The 19,379-nt window shown below is 49.4% G+C and overlaps 1 protein-coding gene across 2 annotated transcripts in view; it reads left to right on the top strand.

Annotated features, from left to right (window-relative positions):
- Nucleotides 1-19,379, top strand: part of TTC39A (tetratricopeptide repeat domain 39A) — a 668,968-nt gene that overhangs the window by 591,419 nt on the left and 58,170 nt on the right. For both annotated transcript variants that reach the window (XM_086952421.1, XM_086952420.1), the window contains exons 9-11: nucleotides 6,952-7,060; nucleotides 8,951-9,018; nucleotides 9,124-9,183. In XM_086952421.1, coding sequence (XP_086808547.1) covers nucleotides 6,952-7,060; nucleotides 8,951-9,018; nucleotides 9,124-9,183 — 237 coding nt within the window. The remainder of the gene's footprint in view (nucleotides 1-6,951; nucleotides 7,061-8,950; nucleotides 9,019-9,123; nucleotides 9,184-19,379) is intronic.

The raw sequence follows: 19,379 nt of genomic DNA, 5'->3' as shown, positions 1-19,379 counted from the left end.
AAAGCAATACGATTGAAATATTTATCATGTAAGAAATTGACAATTTTGATGAGTTATAGAGGGCAATCTTTGCATATTTTACCAGCAGAGTGCCCGCGCTTTTACAAAATGGCCTGTCCTCACTAAAACAAGTATTTTCCCGTACCGCTTTTCAATAAAGAATTTTCAGTGTGTCCTTGTTTTCCTCAGAAGATCCCTCAGGGTTTGGGTCTGTTTTAATGCAATTTCTAAACCATTTTAATATGCAAAGCGAGAGTTTCCCAATATTTATCTTATTTCATCATTATAACTGCTTTATTCAATTCACAATAAAGGGTCACTCAAAGTCTCACAGATGTGGCCTTAAAATGTCACAGATAAGCAAACCCAATCACTCGAAATGTCACACATAAGAAAACTGGAAACTTCACAGCTATGTATGCACGCAGTTTACAGCTTTTCAAAGCGACCTGCCTCCTGTGCTAATACTAGCCCACGAAAGCATACATGTGGGAGAAGTCCAATCACGAGAGTGCACTGTCCTCTCAAACACTGATTCAGTCATCAGGAAGAGCTTTCATGACAGACAGTAGACTCATGCTGCAGGGCGGAGCAAATCAGCCCCAGCACAATTCAAGTACCAAGTAAGAGTCTTTCTAGTGTGCCCTGTTCCCGGCCGGCAGCTATAAGTAGTAGGGATTGTGAAAAATCAGTTCCCTTTAATCTCCGAGCATTGACAGCCCTGCCTGTCACCAGTAATGGGATTTTGGATCATTATCTGTCCTAGTACTCAGGTAATGCAGATCTCACAAAGCCAATAGTGTGTGGCAAACTTTCTGGGGGTCTGCAGTTTAAGTGTACAGCATGGGTACTCACAAACTTTCTCTCGGGGGACAAATTTACAGTGTTGTTTGTTGCAGAGGGCTGCACCGGTAGGGGCGGGGTCAGTGGGGGAGGGGGTCGGGGTGGAGCAACAAAAAAACTTGTGACCATGAGCTTGAACACAGGCCCCTGCAGCAGACGCATTCCTCCACTGAGCCACCAGACCCGGCATACACACATCTCTCTCGCTCTTGCTCTTGCTCTCTCCATCTGTCTCAATCACTCTGACTGTCTCAATCACTCTGACTGTCTCACTCCCTCTCTCTCTTTCTTTCTCTCTGTCTCCCTGCCTCTCTCTATCTCTCTCTCTGTCTCCTTCCCTCTGTCTCCCTCCCTCTGCCTCTCCCTCTCTCTGTCTCCCTCTCCCTCCCTCTGTCTCCCCCTGACTCCCTCCCCCCTGACTCCCTCCCCCCTGACTCCCTCCCCTCTGTCTCCCTCCCCTCTGTCTCCCTCCCCTCTGTCTCCCTCCCCTCTGTCTCCCTCCCCTCTGTCTCCCTCCCCTCTGTCTCCCTCCCCTCTGTCTCCCTCCCCTCTGTCTCCCTCCCCTCTGTCTCCCGCCCTCTGTCTCCCACCCTCTGTCACCCTCTGCCTCCCCCCCTGTCTCACGCTCCCTCCCTACCTCTCCCTCTGTCTCCCTCCCTCCCTTTCCCTCCCTCTGTCTCTCTCCTCCCTCTCTCTGTCTCCCTCCTCCCTCTCTCTGTCTCCCTCCTCCCTCTCTCGGTCTCCCTCCTCCCTCTCTCGGTCTCGCTCCTCCCTCTCTCTGTCTCCCTCCCGCCCTCTCCCTCCCTCTGTCACTCTCCTCGCTCTCTCTGGCTCCCTCTCTCTCTGTCTCCCTCCCTCTGTCTCCCTCCCTCTGTCGCCCTCCTCCCTCTCTGTCTCCCTCTCCCTGGCTCCCTCTCTCTCTGTCTCCCTCCCTCTGGCTCCCTCCCTCCCTCCCCCTTCCTTCCTCTCCCTCTGTCTCTCTCCCTCGGTCTCCCTCCCTCTGACTCCCTCCCCTCTGTCTCCCTCTCCCTCCCTCTGCCGCCTCCCTCTCCCTCCTTCCTCTCCCTCCCTCCCTGGACTCCCTCGACCTCCCTCCCTCCCTTCCTCCCTCCCTTCCTGTCTCCCTCCCCCTCTGTCTTCCTCCCTCTGTCGCCCTCCCCCGTCTCTCTGTCTCCCTCCCTCTGTTTCCCTCCTTCTCCCTCCCTCCCCCTTCCTTCCTCTCCGACTTTCTCCCTCCCTCTTTCTCCCTCCCTCTTTCTCCCTCCCTCTTTCTCCCTCCCTCTTTCTCCCTCCCTCTGTCTCCCTCTGTCACCCTCCCTCTGTCACCCTCTGCCTCCCTCCCTCTGTCTCCCGCTCCCACCCTTTCCCTCCGTCTCCCTCCTCCCTCTCTCTGTCCCCTTCTCTCTCCCTCCCTCTCTGTCTCCCTCCCTCTCCCACCCTCTGCCTCCCTCCCTCTCCCTCTGTCTCCCCCCTCCCTCTCTCTCGCTCGCTCTGTCTCCCTCTATCTCCCTCTCTCTCTGTTTCCCTCCCTCCCTTTCCCTCCCTCTGTCACCCTCCTCGCTCTCTCTGGCTCCCCCTTTCTCCGTCTCCCTCCTTCTGTCACCCTCCCTCTGTCTCCCTCCCTCTGTTGCCCTCCTTCTCCCTCCCTCCCTTTCCCTCCCTCTGTCACCCTCCTCGCTCTCTCTGGCTCCCTCTTTCTCCGTCTCCCTCCTTCTGTCACCCTCCCTCTGTCTCCCTCCCTCTGTTGCCCTCCTTCTCCCTCCCTCCCTCTCCCTTCCTCTCCCTCCTTTACTCTCCCTCCCTCTCCCTCTGTCTCACTCCCTCTGGCTCCCTCCTTATCTGTCTCCCTCTCCCTTCCTTCCTCTCCGTCTGTCTCCCTCCCTCTGTCTCCCTCCCTCTGTCTCCCTCCCTCTGTCTCCCTCCCTCTGTCTCCCTCCCTCTGTCTCCCTCCCTCTGTCTCCCTCCCTCTGTCTCCCTCTGTGTCCCTCTCCCTCCCTCTGTCTCACTCCCTCTGTCTCCCTCCCTCTGTCTCCCTCTCTCTGTCTCCCTACTCTGTCTCCCTCCTCTGTCTCCCTCTTCCTCCCTCCCTCTGTCTACCTCTTCCTCCCTCCCTCTGTCTACCTCTCCCTCTGTCTCCTTCCCTCCCTTTCCCTCCCTCTGTCTCCCTCCTCCCTCTGTCTCCCTCCCTCTCTCCCTCCCTCCCTCTCCCACCCTCTGCCTCCCTCCCTCTGTCTCCCGCGCCCTACCTCTCCCTCCCTACCTCTCCCCCTCCCTCCTTTTGTCTCCCTTATCTGTCTCCCTCTCCCTTCCTTCCTCTCCGTCTGTCTCCCTCCCTCTGTCTCCCTCCCTCTGTCTCCCTCCCTCTGTCTCCCTCCCTCTGTCTCCCTCCCTCGGTCTCCCTCCCTCTGTCTCCCTCCCTCTGTCTCCCTCTGTGTCCCTCTCCCTCCCTCTGTCTCACTCCCTCTGTCTCCCTCCCTCTGTCTCCCTCTCTCTGTCTCCCTACTCTGTCTCCCTCCTCTGTCTCCCTCTTCCTCCCTCCCTCTGTCTACCTCTTCCTCCCTCCCTCTGTCTACCTCTCCCTCTGTCTCCTTCCCTCCCTTTCCCTCCCTCTGTCTCCCTCCTCCCTCTGTCTCCCTCCCTCTCTCCCTCCCTCCCTCTCCCACCCTCTGCCTCCCTCCCTCTGTCTCCCGCTCCCTACCTCTCCCTCCCTACCTCTCCCCCTCCCTCCTTTTGTCTCCCTCTTCCCTTTCTGTCTCCCTCTCTGTCTCCCTCTCCCTTCCACTCCCTCTCCCTTCCACTCCCTCTGTCTCCCGCCCTCTGTCTCCCGCCCTCTGTCTCCCGCCCTCTGTCTCCCGCCCTCTGTCTCCCTCCCTCTGTCTCCCTCCCTCTGTCTCCCTCCCTCTGTCTCCCTCCCTCTGTCTCCCTCCCTCTGTCTCCCTCCCTCTGTCTCCCTCCCTCTGTCTCCCTCCCTCTGTCTCCCTCCCTCTGTCGCCCTCCCTCTGTCGCCCTCCCTCTGTTGCCCTCCCTCTGTTGCCCTCTGTCTCCCTCTCCCTCCCTCTCCCCTTCCTCTCCCTCCCTCCCTCTGTCGCCCTCCTCTCTCTCTCTGTCTCCCTCTATCTCCCTCTCCCCCTGTCTCCCTCCCCTCTGTCTCCCTCCCCTCTGTCTCCCTCCCCTCTGTCTCCCTCCCCTCTGTCTCCACCCCCTCTGTCTCCATCCCCTCTGTCTCCCTCCCCTTTGTCTCCATCCCCTTGGTCTCCCTCCCCTCTGTCTCCCTCCCTCCCCCCTTCTCCCTCCCTCCCTCTCCCTCTCACTCTGTCTGCCTCCCTCTATCTCCCTCCCTCTGCCTCTCCCTCTCTCTGTCTCCCTCTCCCTCCCTCTGTCTCCCTCTCCCTCCCTCTGTCTCCCTCTCTCTCTCCCTCTCCCTCCCTCTGTCTCCCTCTCCCTCCCTCTGTCTCCCTCTCCCTCCCTCTGTCTCCCTCTCCCTCCCTCTGTCTCCCTCCCTCTGTCTCCCTCCCTCTGTCTCCCTCCCTATGTCTCCCTCCCTATGTCTCCCTCCCTATGTCTCCCTCCCTATGTCTCCCTCCCTATGTCTCCCTCCCTCTGTCTCCCTCCCTCTGTCTCCCTCCCTCTGTCTCCCTCCCTCTGTCTCCCTCCCTCTGTCTCCCTCCCTCTGTCTGTCTCCCTCCCTCTGTCTGTCTCCCTCCCTCTGTCTGTCTCCCTCCCTCTGTCTGTCGCCCTCCCTCTGTCTGTCTCCCTCCCTCTGTCTGTCTCCCTCCCTCTGTCTGTCTCCCTCCCTCTGTCTGTCTCCCTCCCTCCCTCTGTCTCCCTCCCTCTGTCTGTCTCCCTGCCTCTGTCTGTCTCCCTCCCTCTGTCTGTCTCCCTCCCTCTGTCTGTCTCCCTCCCTCTGTCTGTCTCCCTCCCTCTGTCTGTCTCCCTCCCTCTGTCTGTCTCCCTCCCTCTGTCTGTCTCCCTCCCTCTGTCTGTCTCCCTCCCTCTGTCTGTCTCCCTCCCTCCCTCTGTCTCCCTCCCTCTGTCTGTCGCCCTCCCTCTGTCTCCCTCCCTCTGTCTGTCTCCCTCCCTCCCTCTGTCTGTCTCCCTCCCTCCCTCTGTCTCCCTCCCTCTGTCTCCCTCCCTCTGTCTGTCTCCCTCTGTCTGTCTCCCTCCCTCTGTCTCCCTCCCCCCTCTGTCTCCCTCCCCCCTCTGTCTCCCTCCCCCTCTGTCTCCCTCCCCCCTCTGTCTCCCTCTCCCTCCCTCTCCCTCCCTCTCCCTCTCCCCCCTTCCTCTCCCTCCCTCGACCTCCCTCCCTCCCTCCCTCGACCTCCCTCACTCCCTCTCCCTCTCCCTCTGTCGCTCTCCTCCCTCTCTCTGTTTCCCTCTCTCTGTCTCCCTCCCTCTGTTGCCCTCCTTCTCCCTCCCTCCCTTTCCCTTCCTCCCCCGAAGCTTATGCATATTCCTCTGCCAATGCGCCAGCTCCGCTCTCCTCATCTAAGCTCTCTGGTCGTTCTCAGGAGGGTCCCTCTTGGGATCTATCCTCTGCGCGAACTTGGCTGTCTTCTCCCCTTCATCCGGCTTCTGCTCCATCTTTCCGAATGTCCGTGAACTGTGACCTGGTAATGCACCTCTGCAGTCGAGCCTCGCAATACTCCCAGTGAGGGGGGTCACGTGGGGGTGAGTTTAAAATAAAAAGAAAACTTACCTGACCGGGTCCGCGCCTCCTCTGCCCCTGGGCCGGGGTCCACCATTCTGAAAAGGAACACGCATGCTGCAGCTCCCGCACCTCCTGTAAGCCAATCACAATGCTACAATGGCATTGTGATGGTGCAGAGTCCCGGACAACACCCAGCCGGGCACCAGTAGGGAGGCCATGTTCTCTATGTAGGCTGCATGCATCCTAAATAGAGAAAATGTAGAGTGCGCATGACTGCTTTGGTCATCCCCAGGGCCGAACATGCAGTCAGGGCACTCAGAGCTCAGAGTGGTGCAAGCCACTCCTCCCCAACCCGCCCGCCCCCGACCAGGCATACGCTACCGCCTGCTCCAACCAGGCATACCCCTGCCGTCTGCTTTCTCGCAGTGCGAGAAGCAGACAATAAAATGGTATTTAAAATACCATTTTATCTTCTGCTTCTCGCATTGTGAGAAAGCAATGGGGCGGCGCTCCAACATCCTAATGGAGCCGCCGCCACTGGTTTTGCGTGCATTGTTAGTATATTTGGCAGCTTTGTTGGTTTCCCGGTGGGGGGCATGTTAGCAAACTACGAGCAAATACACGAACACTCAACTCCTACTAGGCTGTAGTGCTAGAAGGGATGCAGTTACTTTTGCGGCCATTCTGGCCTTTGCCCAATAATGGCATTAGATGAACGTCTCTTGCAATTAACTTTATCAAAACAGATTAATTAAGCGTGGCACCAGAGTTCCTGCCCGGGTCAGGCACTGCAACTGTATTTGCTGATCTGCCTCTGTACAGGACTGCAAGCTCTTTTATTGGCTCCCGCATCATGAATCCACACAGAATGCTTTGCAGCGCACGTGCAGATAATCCAGTGGCCATCTTGACATCTTTTGTAGTCTTAATTCACCCCCAGCAGGAGGTCACACTAGAACAGGAGAGAAATCCGCACCTTGGATCGCCCCACACAGACACTTCTTCCTGTAGAAGCAGGTAGAGTGTATCTGAAGAAAAAGAAACGAAATGAGGGAAAGTCAATGCACAAACACATACTAACCATTCGTCGTGGTATACATTGTAATCATGTAGACTGGATACCACACCCGGTAATGACTGCACAGTTCAGCATTGGTAATGTCGGGTGTGGTATTAATGTAGTGTTTGTCTGCATACATTTCGGTGAGAGCATTGCTGAGGGGTACCCGGTGTTGGTCTGTGGCTAGATTTCTGTGTAAGTACATATTTGTGGTAAGGAGGTCACTCCTGGTGGGGTTTACATTTCCATCTATCTTATCCTGATGAACTTAACTTGGAACTAAGCTAAATAAACCGATCTTGTTTTATACACCTGGCTCAAGGATCATCTATTTACAACAATACTCATATCTTTATGTAAGTTCAGAGTTAAATATGATATGCAGATTTATTTCCCGTAGGAATACGGCCTCCTGCAGCTGCAAGAAGGGGCGTCGCTTCACAGCTTCCGGGCCGTGCTGTGTACCATGCTGCTGCTGTGTTACCACACCTTTCTCAGTTTTGTGCTAGGTAAGAACCTTTCCCTGACTGCCTGACTTGAGGATCATTCAGGTACTGGTCTGGTTGCTCAGTGGACCAATGGTCCCACTGCAAGGTCTGTGTTTGACCTCACGCTCACAAATTCGACCCCTGATGCATCCTTTCAGCCTTTCATCTCAGGTCACCTTAGGTCAGTAAAATAAGTATCATTGACCGTGCCACAGTACACTTCTGCAAGAAAGCAGCTGTTCCCAGCAGACCAAGGTCTGAATTATATTGTGTATATTAATAGGCTTTCAAGCTCACAACAGGTGTAGGGAGGAATGTTTGAAAATAGTCTAAACCAAGGGCAATCGCTCTGAGTATAATTCCCATCCATAGTTTTCCACCCACTGTGCCACTATATAGAAAGACCTGCTGTCTGACGGTCTGGGGTTACTTGTTTTCCTTTATGGCAGGGTCTTTGCATGGTATTTCAAGATGTACTGTCCCCCTGAGGACCCGGCTTAGTACTGAGTTTCAAATGGCAGCCCTCTATCTATTTTGGCATGGAGGGACAGGGAAGTGGCCTGAGTGCTCGCTAGTGGCTGAGAATAATTCAGACATTCCATCCATCACCTTGTTTGTTGCAGTTGACTCCCCAAATGCGACCAGAATGCCCAGACGTGGGTCCTGTGCTCACTGTGCCATAGGACTCAAGCTACACCATACCAACCAAGCCGAATTAGGCCAAAGCCAGTCTGAGGCTGCTTGTGTTGTCTCTCTCGGGGGCCTTCACCTGGCAGTTCAGGATTGACTATACCCGTGAGGAGCAGGACTGGTACTGATTTGCACCATCTAGAGTGGCATGGTGGGCAAAAAATCATAGACTGGTATGGGGCCCAAGAAATCACCCTGGATGGGAATCATTCAAGCATTCCATCCATCACCTTGATGTTTGTCTATTAAGGGAACTTATTCATTTCTCAGAGCAAGTCATGAGAGACAGCTATTCAGACTAGAAGTTGGGAAAGGTTTTTAGTTTCCTCTATCAGGCAGGGAAGTCACCCTTTCTTCCAGGCTAGTTTTAAAGGTCCAAGTGGGCTGAGAAGTGGGAGAATGTCTCACAAATCAATACTAAATAAATTGCCACACCCCTAAAGCAAGCATGATGCCTTCATGATGTGTCCTACTCTGAGAAAGTGGCAAATGGCAGGCAAAATCTTACAATGAATCTAGCAGTGGAAATCTTGCATAGATGTGGGCTTCTCTGGGCAGAAAGACCTCTTTTTAAACTCTTATCCACGCTGAACTACAAAAGGATTCCAGTACCTGTGATGCTACACCCTACAAGCTATTCCAAGTGCAGGTATCAGGATTTTTACAGCCAAGCTAAAATGTAGCTGGTTTGGGATGAATACCAGTTAGAAGTACATCATTTATGTATCAAGTTAGGTTTTCACTATGAAAGTGGAACAGACCTATTTCTCTCAGCCTTTAACATGGTACACTAGGTCATGTGAGAGACACTTGAATATAGAGGGAAATTGTCCTATGGGCTATCTACATTTCCCATCTATATATAACTGGTCCAGGTAGTCATAGAGTATTACAGATAACTTAACATGTCTTAGTTACTAATACTTTAGACATTGAGCTCCAACCCCCTGTCCGCAAAGTCAAGACAATCCCACAATTGGTAGGTACCTCAGAACCAAACGTAAATACATCCTTGAGGGGGGAAACCTGGGACAACAGGTCTCAGTCCAAAGCAGGAGTGAGAAATCAAGACTCCCGAACCACCAAAAAGAATAAAAACTGCGAAACACGACGATTAGTTAGAATTATTCAACTTCTGGCCTACTCTGTGTTGCCAACATGGACTGAGATGTCAAATCAAACAAAGTTGTGCATTGTCCTACTTTACATTTCTATCTGCAGGAACAGGGAAAGGAAATATTGAAGAAGCTGAGGAACTTCTACAGCCGTACTTAAAGCGCTATCCAAAAGTAAGTTCACTCAGATAAGATAATGATTTTGTTTTTGCTTAGATGCATTTGACAAGAACATTTGGGATATTACATTTTAATAGCTTTCACTCTTCTTCTTTATAGGGTGCCATATTCCTGTTCTTTTCAGGCCGGATTGAAGAAATTAAAGGCAATATTGATATAGTGAGTCTTAATTATCTGAGTAGTTGTGGTTGTTTGTCTATTTATGAACTATTTTATATTTTTCTCTGTTGTGCCCGGCTTTTATCCTAAAACACAAATGACAATATATAAGTAAGTAGTGGATTATTTTTCCATAGGATCAATGTCCCCTTCTAATGTACACCCATCCTTTCAGTTTTAATTATAGCCTACTTGATAAAGTTTATTGGAACATAAACACCTGTAAATAGGCTCACATTAAATAGCTTAAAGTGTGTTTAAATGTATATTGGGTCTGTAAGAGGTAGATTCAGGCATTTCTAAAATACACAAATAACATATAAACAATAATATTTATGTAGTTAAACAGCAAGCAAGCTTAGAGACTGTAGCATTTTCTTATATAATGCTAAAACTAGTATACGTTTCAGAAACTGCTATCAACTAGTCATTCTACCGGACTGGAAAGAAGAACAAGGTAGATGTTTCCTGGGGAAAAAGTCCTGCCAACCCATTTACTGCAGTTTATATTTGTGTAATATATCTATAACCTTTTCTTTAAGTAAAAGTTACACAAAGCTCATGAACGCCCCCAACCCCCGGTAGGCATAATTATCATTAAAAAGGAGGTGATTAAATCAGAATGTCAATTAGCAGAATCGCTAGAATTTAGGGAGCTGAGACCCCTATAACCAATAACCCACTCCACCACCTTAGCCATCCTTGACCAGATTCAATTGACAATTCCTTAAAAACCCCAAAATATATATGCTACACCTAAAATTATCATCATCGAAATCCACAAACAAATATATGTGCCCAGTTTTATTGTAATTTAGGAAATGTGTCTATTACCATGAGATTCGCCTCATTCTGATCTTATTGGTGCCTGAGCTGGAGAAGTATAAGTGGAGAAGGTAATCTGTAGAAACAAACAGGACAGAAGTAAGGGTGTTGCATGCCCCTACCGGTTCCATTTCCCCCTTCAGTATGGTGAATACATTTCTCACTCAGTCATTCAAGGTGGGGGGGAATCAGGTAACCAGGAGGCAGACATGAGGCTGCATGTAATTCTTCATCTGCCACAAACCTATAAAGGTTTCAGCTGCGCTATTTGGATCTTGCCACATCATGGGCCAAGAAGTAAAAAGGGAGGTAAAACTTTCTCCCAAGGAAGGCCAAAATGCTGCACTGTCCAATTCAGCACCTTTCCCTGTTCCTATGATCCCTTAGAGTAGCAACTAGTTGAACTATGTCTGTTGATGAAGTCCCTATCACTATTCCTCATGACCTTTGTAAAGGGCCCAGTGCATCATAACAGCTGTACTGCGCCCATTCCCGGAACCGTACCATCCCGTGTATGTGTATTACTACACACAGCCAACAGTCTTGTTTTTGTGGTGGTTGATGGCTGCAGTTGTATTACTCATTACATATGTCATATGTGTACAACTCCCCTGGACACCTTCAAGCATCACTCAGGGGGTGTGATTCCTCTCCCTGAGCCTTCCTCGATATTTTCCATCCATGCTCTTCAATTTGATGTAATACATGCCTCAAGCAGACACTTGCTATTTTTATGGGGATTTAATTTGGCACAATCCTGATATGCAATACAAAGCATCTGAGTGAGCTATACCATCAACCTGGTTACCTCATTGGTATATCTTACTGTGACTGGCGAACCATGCTGCTCTTTCTTCATTCAGTTGTCTGTCCAAGAACAGTGTTTAATTAATGAGAGGGAAGGCAAGTATTGAGAATACAGTTCCAGTATTCGATCTTACAGCTTTGCAAACTCTTGATTCTTTTTGCATTGTGCACCAATCTTCAAACTGATACTATCCTCTCGCTGTCTGGCTTTAAAAGACTCCTGTTGTATCCAGGGGACTTCAGCTGAGTCCTTGTTCCAGTAGAGATGTGTAAAGTAGTGGACCCTTGTGAAAGGCCTTTGTGTGCGTGTGTGAACCTTAGTTATCCTTCTTAGCAGCAAGTCAAACAGCCTTGAGCTTCTCATCAGAGCCAGCAGAAGGTGCAGATATTTCTGATACCTTTTCTGCAGGCTTTGGAAGTGTAATCACTTTTAATATGAGTTAGGGTTGGGCTGATTGGCCCACTGACTAGTAAAGTCCTTTCAAGTTTCCTTCCTAGTCATAAGAAGATAACGTCTTACAAGGAATTGCAAGCTTGGGCGTCGCTGTATCGCAATGTTATGTGTAGCAGAAGTGACGTCACACATCCTTTGCCCCACAGTGGTGTCACATGAAGTGTTATCATGTGGCGTTTGATCCTGCAGCCACTACCTGAAGTAATTTAACATGAGCTTTGTTAAAGCATCTAGTGGGGCTTTCTTCAGTATTGCATTATTACTTCCATATTACTAAAGAGTCATCACGAGGGATTTGTTAGGGATTTCTATGAGAGAACAGATTTGAGTAAACACCGCTCACTTCCTATGCTTGCGACACTGCAGAGATGTCCTTGTGCATTTAGTTAAATGATGCTTAAGAAACAGAAATTCAATACAAGGTGAAAGAATCTCTTCTTGAATGGTAAGTTGGACAAGACTTCGCTGTTTTGGATGTTGGCACATAGTTGAAGTAGGCCAATTTTTGGTTTAGGAAAAGACAGGTGTATTCATGACTTTCAGAATGTGGTGCACATTTGTGGCAGGACTGCACATTTCTAGATTTCCAGTGCTTTATTTGTGAATGAAAGAGGGCGGGTGCTCAAAGCTCTGCCCAAAAACATTTAGCTTGTGCAGTTAAATGTGTGCCCACACAATACCAAGGCTGCGTAGTCCTAAATCCACCTCATGCCTCTTTAATCCACTACCAGAAAATCCTTGCCCCACAGCTCGCTCTTGGAGGTTCCTGCTTTCACCCTTTGGGACAGTTTTCCATCTTTCTCTTCTCGCATCTTTCCACTTTGTGTGCATTTCCTTCTCTTGCTCTCAGTAAATGTCTGACGCAGGAAAATGAGTGCCGGTCCCCAAAAATAAGTGGCGGTGCCCCCCCACCGGCAACCACCAGCTCAAATTAACCACTGAACATTTACTAATAAAAAGTAGTGATACATTGCTGATCAATACGTACAAAAGATACAGATATATATTGTCCTGTCTGGTTTCCAGCTGAATGGACATTAAATACAATAACAAACTCATGTCCCCTTTAAACATAAATAAAAGGAGGATTTCTAAAATAATATATACTAATCTTTCTGGTCACAAATGCAGTCATGGATTTCACTCATGTTTCTCACTTTTGATGTGCCTGATGTTATACAGACTAGACATCAGCAATGCACTGTCACCAAAATGAACCCTAATTTGCAAAACAGAAGACGTTATGTGTTTAAGAAATGTAACGATCTGCTATTGTAAAACAGAAGTACACATGTTCACATTTATTTTAGCAAAGTAAAATATAACACAGCTGTGTATAAAACGGTGAACACTCTGTATCTGATATTTGTTGAATCGGGGAAAGAAAAAAGGTACCTTTTTATGTCTGACTACAGACAGCTTTAGCTTTTTGGACGACTCCGGTTTAAATAAAAAAATCTTTAAAAGAGTACAATAAGTAAGAAGTACAGAGAGAGAGAGAGGAGAGAGTGAGCTTTGGGTCAGTCCTTTTCATCCATTGGGTTTCATGTTTGTTGATGCTTTGTTATTGCCTGGGTGGGCTGTTCATAAAGCCCATGGTTTTTTAAGGATGGTTATATTTGTATTTCCATCTGGTTTTAGTAGAGAAAATCAAGCAGTCCTTTTGTTTGACTGCAGATGTGACTTGACATTTTGCTTCTAATTGAGAAACCGTGTTTATTCTCTTGTGTATTTACTTTAATGAAATTGTGACATTTGAATTGTCGATTTAAGTCATTTTTGTTTGGGGAGTGCTTGCTGTGTGAATGCCTCATGCAGCCATAAGGTTTCGGTGCTACTCACTAATGGCCCTTCAGGGCATGCAGTTGTTTCATGTTACAGTCGAGATATGTTATTGGATTTATGGCTTTTTAGTTGTCGAAGTTAAAATGTGACGCACATAGGCTATGTATCAACTGTGCAATATTTTGCTTTTTATGCTTTTGGTATTCACTACTCACAACGACTATCGTCAAAATTGGATGAATGGGGTATGCCAAGCAGCCTATTGAGGGCAATATTACAATTACATACAGGAACCTGGGCCCAGGTCAAATTTGGGGACGGTAGCCGAGTGACAAATACAGTTGATTCCAAAATTGACCTTAAACAGGGATGCTTCTTAGAGCGAAGTCTATTTAATGTATACCTTGCAGGTGCCCTTCCACAGGTGAACTGGCATCCCCCAATCCTAGCCAAAGAGAAACGAGGCTGCCTCCAATACGCGAACGACCTTGTCAAACTCCAATAGGCTTGCAATGCAGCAAGCGTGCCCTAAAAATGTACATGGACAAGGAAGGGCTCGAATTTAACCTGAAGAAAACAAAAGCGGTTTGGCTGGTTGATTCAAAATTCAAGTCACACTCTTGGTTTGTAGAAGGAAAACAAGCATTTACAATGCAATGGTTTCGCCTTTGGAAAAGTTAGAGTTATTGGCATTGCTCATGACATTTCTTTTTTTTTTACTTATAAATAAATGGCATTGTTATTTATATTGCCAACAGCTCTCACAGCCCACACAGCTCTCTCAGCCCACACAGCCCACAGCCGACACAGCCCACACAGCTCTCAGCCCAACACAGCCCACACAGCTCTCAGCCCAACACAGCCCACACAGCTCTCAGCCCAACACAGCCCACACAGCTCTCAGCCCAACACAGCTCTCAGCTCTCTCAGCCCACACAGCTCTCAGCTCTCTCAGCCCTCACAGCCCACACAGCCCACACAGCCCTCTCAGCCCTCACAGCCCAACACAGCTCTCAGCCCAACACAGCTCTCAGCGCTCTCAGCCCACACAGCCCTCACAGCCCTCACAGCTCTCACAGCCCTGACAGCCCTCACAGCCCTCACAGCCCACACAGCCCACACAGCCCACACAGCCCACACAGCCCACACAGCTCTCACAGCCCACACAGCTCTCACAGCCCACACAGCTCTCACAGCCCACACAGCTCTCACAGCCCACACAGCTCTCACAGCCCACACAGCTCTCACAGCCCACACAGCTCTCACAGCCCTCACAGCCCACACAGCTCTCACAGCCCACACAGCTCTCACAGCCCACACAGCTCTCACAGCCATCCGCCCACACAGCTGTCACAGCACAGCAGTTGTTCTCAGTGCAAGTGTGCACTGAAGCAGGTACTGTAGTAGAATTGGCCTATACCATGTACTGCACTGTGACATTTACACAGCACTTCATCCCCGGGCTGTGGAGCGCTCTGGTTTGCACGGAGATCCTAGGTGCAAAGGTTTAAGATGGCGCGGGTTCGAGCGTGACCAGTGCCTGTGATGCTGGGTGACGCGTGTGAGGTCTGGAGATGGGGACTCTGCGCAAGCGCAGATCGGCCCTCTTACGTGGCTGGTTATAATATACTACTTTGCACAAGCGCAGACATGCCCTGCCTCTTACATGGCTGCGCAGCCAAGTTTTAATGTGCTCCATTTTTTTTTTTGCTGTTTGCAAAGTCCTCTTATTCCTGCTGGCACGGAGTGGTGCATCTTCGGCGTTTCACCCTGTGCGAGATTTGTTGAAGGAAGGAACAGATAGGAGAGGGGCTGCTCCATGACACTGTGGTTTCCTTGACAGTGGTTGCTCACTTTTTTTTGCTGGGGGAACGAACAGACAGGCTGACATTGCAGCACGCACACAGAAAGACGGACCTTAGACACTGCAGGCACACAGACAGACAGAGACTGCAGGCACACAGATAGACGGACACTGGAGGCACACAGACAGACAGACGGACCTCGGACACTGCAGACACACAGACAGGCTGACATTGCACGCACACAGACAGACGGACACTGCAGGCACACACACAGACAGACGGACCACGGACACTGCAGGCAGGCAGACAGCCGATCACCGCAGGCACACAGATAGACGGACATTGCAATCAGACAGATGGACACTGCAGGCGCACAGACAGCGGGACACTACAGGCACACAGACAGACGGACACTACAGGCACACAGACAGACGGACACTACAGGCACACAGACAGACGGACACTACTGTTTTCAACCTTAGCTCTGTGGTTATTAAAGCTTGCGGTGTCAGTGCTGAGGGATGGTCGAGTCCTTGGCGATGTGGGGAAAATAAAGTACCTATAAAGCATATCATGAACGGTGCATGACTCATAAGTGCAATTAAACAATATCTTAGGCGGACTACTACAACTGATGTCCAATCACATGCTGTGCTTCTGACAACCAACATGTGTGCGTAGCCGGAGCAACTCTATGTAGTACCCCTGATGATCACAGAAGGTCTCGCAGCAGATGGGCTATCAAGCCAGACCTAAAAAGGGGGTAAACGTACAGGAATCTCCTAGGTCATGTACTTTTACTTTCATTGTTCAATAGTGAATGGAGCGTAATGACGAAGTAAGCAATATATCCGGGTAAAATGTATCACAAATGGAGATTTATTACTAGAAGTCGACACAAAGAGGGGTAGTTACAAGCAGAAATTCAGTCCATAGCTGTCTTCATATAGAGCAAGATTTCCAATGCAGACGGCTGAAAGGAACTGACCACAGCACGTATCAAGCCATACCTGCGCATATCGATGTGGCACAAGAAGTGGGTTGTACGAAGTAAGTCCACTGGCAATAAACCCCCACCAGGAACACGTTGACAGCAGTTCAGCACTACTTCTTCGCTCTTCCAGCTGACTGGTAGAATATACTGCACATTACTTCACAGACACTATAGACACAGTCAGCAGACACTAGATACACAGCATACAGGGCACACCCCTCCCTCTGTCCAACAAGCACAAGTAGGCATCCTTATTTACCACACTCACAAAGCAAACCATGGTGAGAAGCATGTGACAGCCCCATCCTGCCCACGGTTTATACCTAGCATGGAAAACAAACACAATACACACACAAATACACCACAAACACAATGTAGCCAAAACAATCATCATGGGACTACGTAGCTTGCTCATGAATTGCACACCCTCTGCAATGGTGCACGTGACCCACAGCCTGCCTATTAACTACAACTAGTCCAAGCAAATCATGCTGTGATCCATTGACTGTCCATGATTCAACCACAACATGGTGCAATGCAACACATGGGACCCACAGTCTGCCCATGACTTAAATACAGTAAAGACATGACACAAGCAAGCCCACGACTTATACACAAACATAACACGATGTAAGCGACTACACAGTCTGTTTACATGTTGCTCACAGTTTGACTTAAGAAAAAAAAACACAACTAGCCTGTTCAAGACGTAAACTTAACATGCAGCACATGATCCAAAACTGAATATGTGACGTGAAGATACACATGAAACGAGCCCATGACCAAGCCTGACTAACAGTGAGAACTTGCAGCTCCCCAACATGCATGCCAAAGGTACCCGATAAAATCAGAAGCAGTATGTCCATGCGCTTAGCCAACATGCATGACACAAAGACACAAATCTAACCAGCATTCACCAACATACTGGATAAATATGTTCGCACTGTGCACTGTTACACTGCCATGCCCGAAACCTTTCATTCCTAAAATGGCATCCACAGCCCATAAAATAACCCAGAATTTTCAAATACCAATAAACAGTCAAGCAGACAGGCCCACACCATGCTTAAAAAGGGTGCCATTATGGCTTTCCTCTATAACATCCTGATATCTGTCATCTGTGAAGCTGCCACTTGGTGAACTCGCATACATTTACCAAACATTTCTGATTGTATATTCTAGCCCGTCAAGAGGCACTTGTGGGCCAAACTTCAATGGCTTTGTTCCAAACATCTGCATCATCTGCCCACTAGCCACTGCTTTGGGTAAAATGCATTTAAGTCTATAAAGAGCATTTGTATCTACAGATAAAATATCTGTTATTACTGACCCTGTAAGCATCTGTTCCTAGCGTGTTGTGCTATAGATCACATATGCGCACCCTCTTCCTCAGAAGCTGGCGATGTTCACACTTCTCTTTGACACTACCCTTACACTACTCACCCACTGGACAGAAGGGAATCTAAGGTGTAGCCTGTGTCCCTATGTAGTGTGGACTATGAGCCGTGTCTTGTGAATCCAAGTTCTTAAAATAAAAACATGTTGCGACATCTGAGCCCACTACTTGATGACTGGAGTGGCAGAGCACGTGAATCTACAACAGTACATGCTAGCACATGTATTTACAGGGTGTCACATTTTACTTTTTCTGAAGTCATTGCTCTAAATAGCATTTAACTAACCATTACGGTTTGTTGGTGTGTTCAGAGCAATAGTTAGCTTGTTCATTTACTCCCTTGGAATAGAGTACGGTTGAATTGTTTTCTGACCTAATCATCTCCTGGTTGGCTCTGAAGCCATAATTATGCAAGAATGGGTTACACTTCTGCCATGTTGGATCGGAGCTTGTACATTTACATGACTCTTGACGTCATTCAAAAGAAACTAACGCTCCCTATAAACATGAAAGTGCTTTTAACTAGGTCTGCCCGTTTTTGTAACATTTTATTTGCTGTTTGTTTTCCCTTAACCTTTTCTTATTTGTAGCCAGATCCCTAGAACTGTGCCTTTTGATATGAATTGAAATTTAAAGAGTGGATTTTGTAATTGTAAGCATTCGACTGCCAGAGATCAGGTAGGGTAGTGGCGAGAGGCTTAATTCCTACAGACCAGTCGTCCAGTTTTTCTCTTAGGCAGTTTCAAGACCTCCTTAAAATACTCGGGGCTCACCTACAAGCTGTTGAAAGCTCATTGTGGTATCATTTGTGCAAATTCAAGCTAACACGCATAGAAAACGCAGACAGTAAACCTCTATTTTGTGCTTCATGCTCTGAGCACCCAGCAAACAAAATATATTTCACAGGTTTAGAATGTTACAAGTGTTTTACCGTTCCTGTGGAGTTAATGTGGCTATTAAAGGAGGTTTTTTTTGTACTTGCATGCCGCATTTTTAAGAGGATTTTTACGTTGTAGCTTGCACCTGGTTGATTGCCCTCAATAAAGATAAATCATGAAACTGAATTTAACCTTTTCTGCTTTATCATGTGCTGGCTGTCAGCCATAGGCATACGAGGGTTGTAATGTCCACAAATCCATACGGATATGTTTGGGCTTAATATACATGCTTCGACACTTCAGCCTCTCACAAAGCGGTTCAATCGCCAAGACCATTTCGGACTGAAGAAAGCGGTTAGTCACTCGCCTGACTCACGAGGGTAAGAGTCATGATGATTGATTCTTCTAGATGCTAAACATGCGCTTTTTCTCTTCCAAGCCCCGCTATTATTAAAATATCGGCAGAAGGGGAAGGGGGGGGCAACGCAGAGCGCGCTCTCGGCAAATCAAAACTCCATTCAGGCGGGTGATGGATGACGCTGCCCTGCCGGTGAACCCTCACTTTAATACAGAGGAAGTTATGAAAGCGACATCGATCACAAGGCCCTGCGAGGCGGGGCAGCCCCCGCAGCCCGCGGGGTGGCAGGCTGCCTGCTTTCCCTCTCAGTTCAAAATCAGGAAATTATAGCGTCAGTAGCGGAGGGGGGACAGGAAAGGAACCACTCACCTGGACTTCCTCGGCTGGCCGGCCCTCCGCTCCTGTCCGGTTAGCCCCCCACCCTCGCCCGCTTCTTCCTCCTTCCAAGTGAGGCGGCCGGGGTGGCAGCGCTGCAGGCCAGTCCCGCCTCGCTTCACCCGGGTGCTGCGGGAGTTCCTCTCTGGGCTCCCAGTCTGCTGTCACCCGGCCGGGAGCAGCGCAGACTTCCAGCGCTCGCCGTGGCTCCTCTTCTCGCGCTGGGCGGCGGGGGGGGCGGGCACTTCCGGCCGGCCGCGCTGGGATTGGCCGGCCGGCTGAAGAAACCCGCGGGCGGGACGGGATACCAATATTTGTTTGTGAGGACACGGGGGCGGGAGAGGACGAGGGGGCGGGCGGGAGAGGACGAGGGGGCGGGAGAGGACGAGGGGGGCGGGAAAGGACACGGACGTCGGGAGGGAGGAGGGAACAGCAAACACGGCCCGGCCGGACCAGACACGGGGGCGTTCCCGGCGTCGCGTGACGTCGGCAAAAGCCAAAGAATCTCGGGAACGCCCC

This window comes from Lissotriton vulgaris, chromosome 1_1 (genome assembly GCF_964263255.1).
Source record: "Lissotriton vulgaris chromosome 1_1, aLisVul1.2, whole genome shotgun sequence".
Lineage (NCBI taxonomy): Eukaryota > Metazoa > Chordata > Amphibia > Caudata > Salamandridae > Lissotriton > Lissotriton vulgaris.
The sequence above is the reverse complement of the archived record's forward strand: the minus strand, read 5'-3'. Positions and strand labels throughout refer to the sequence as shown.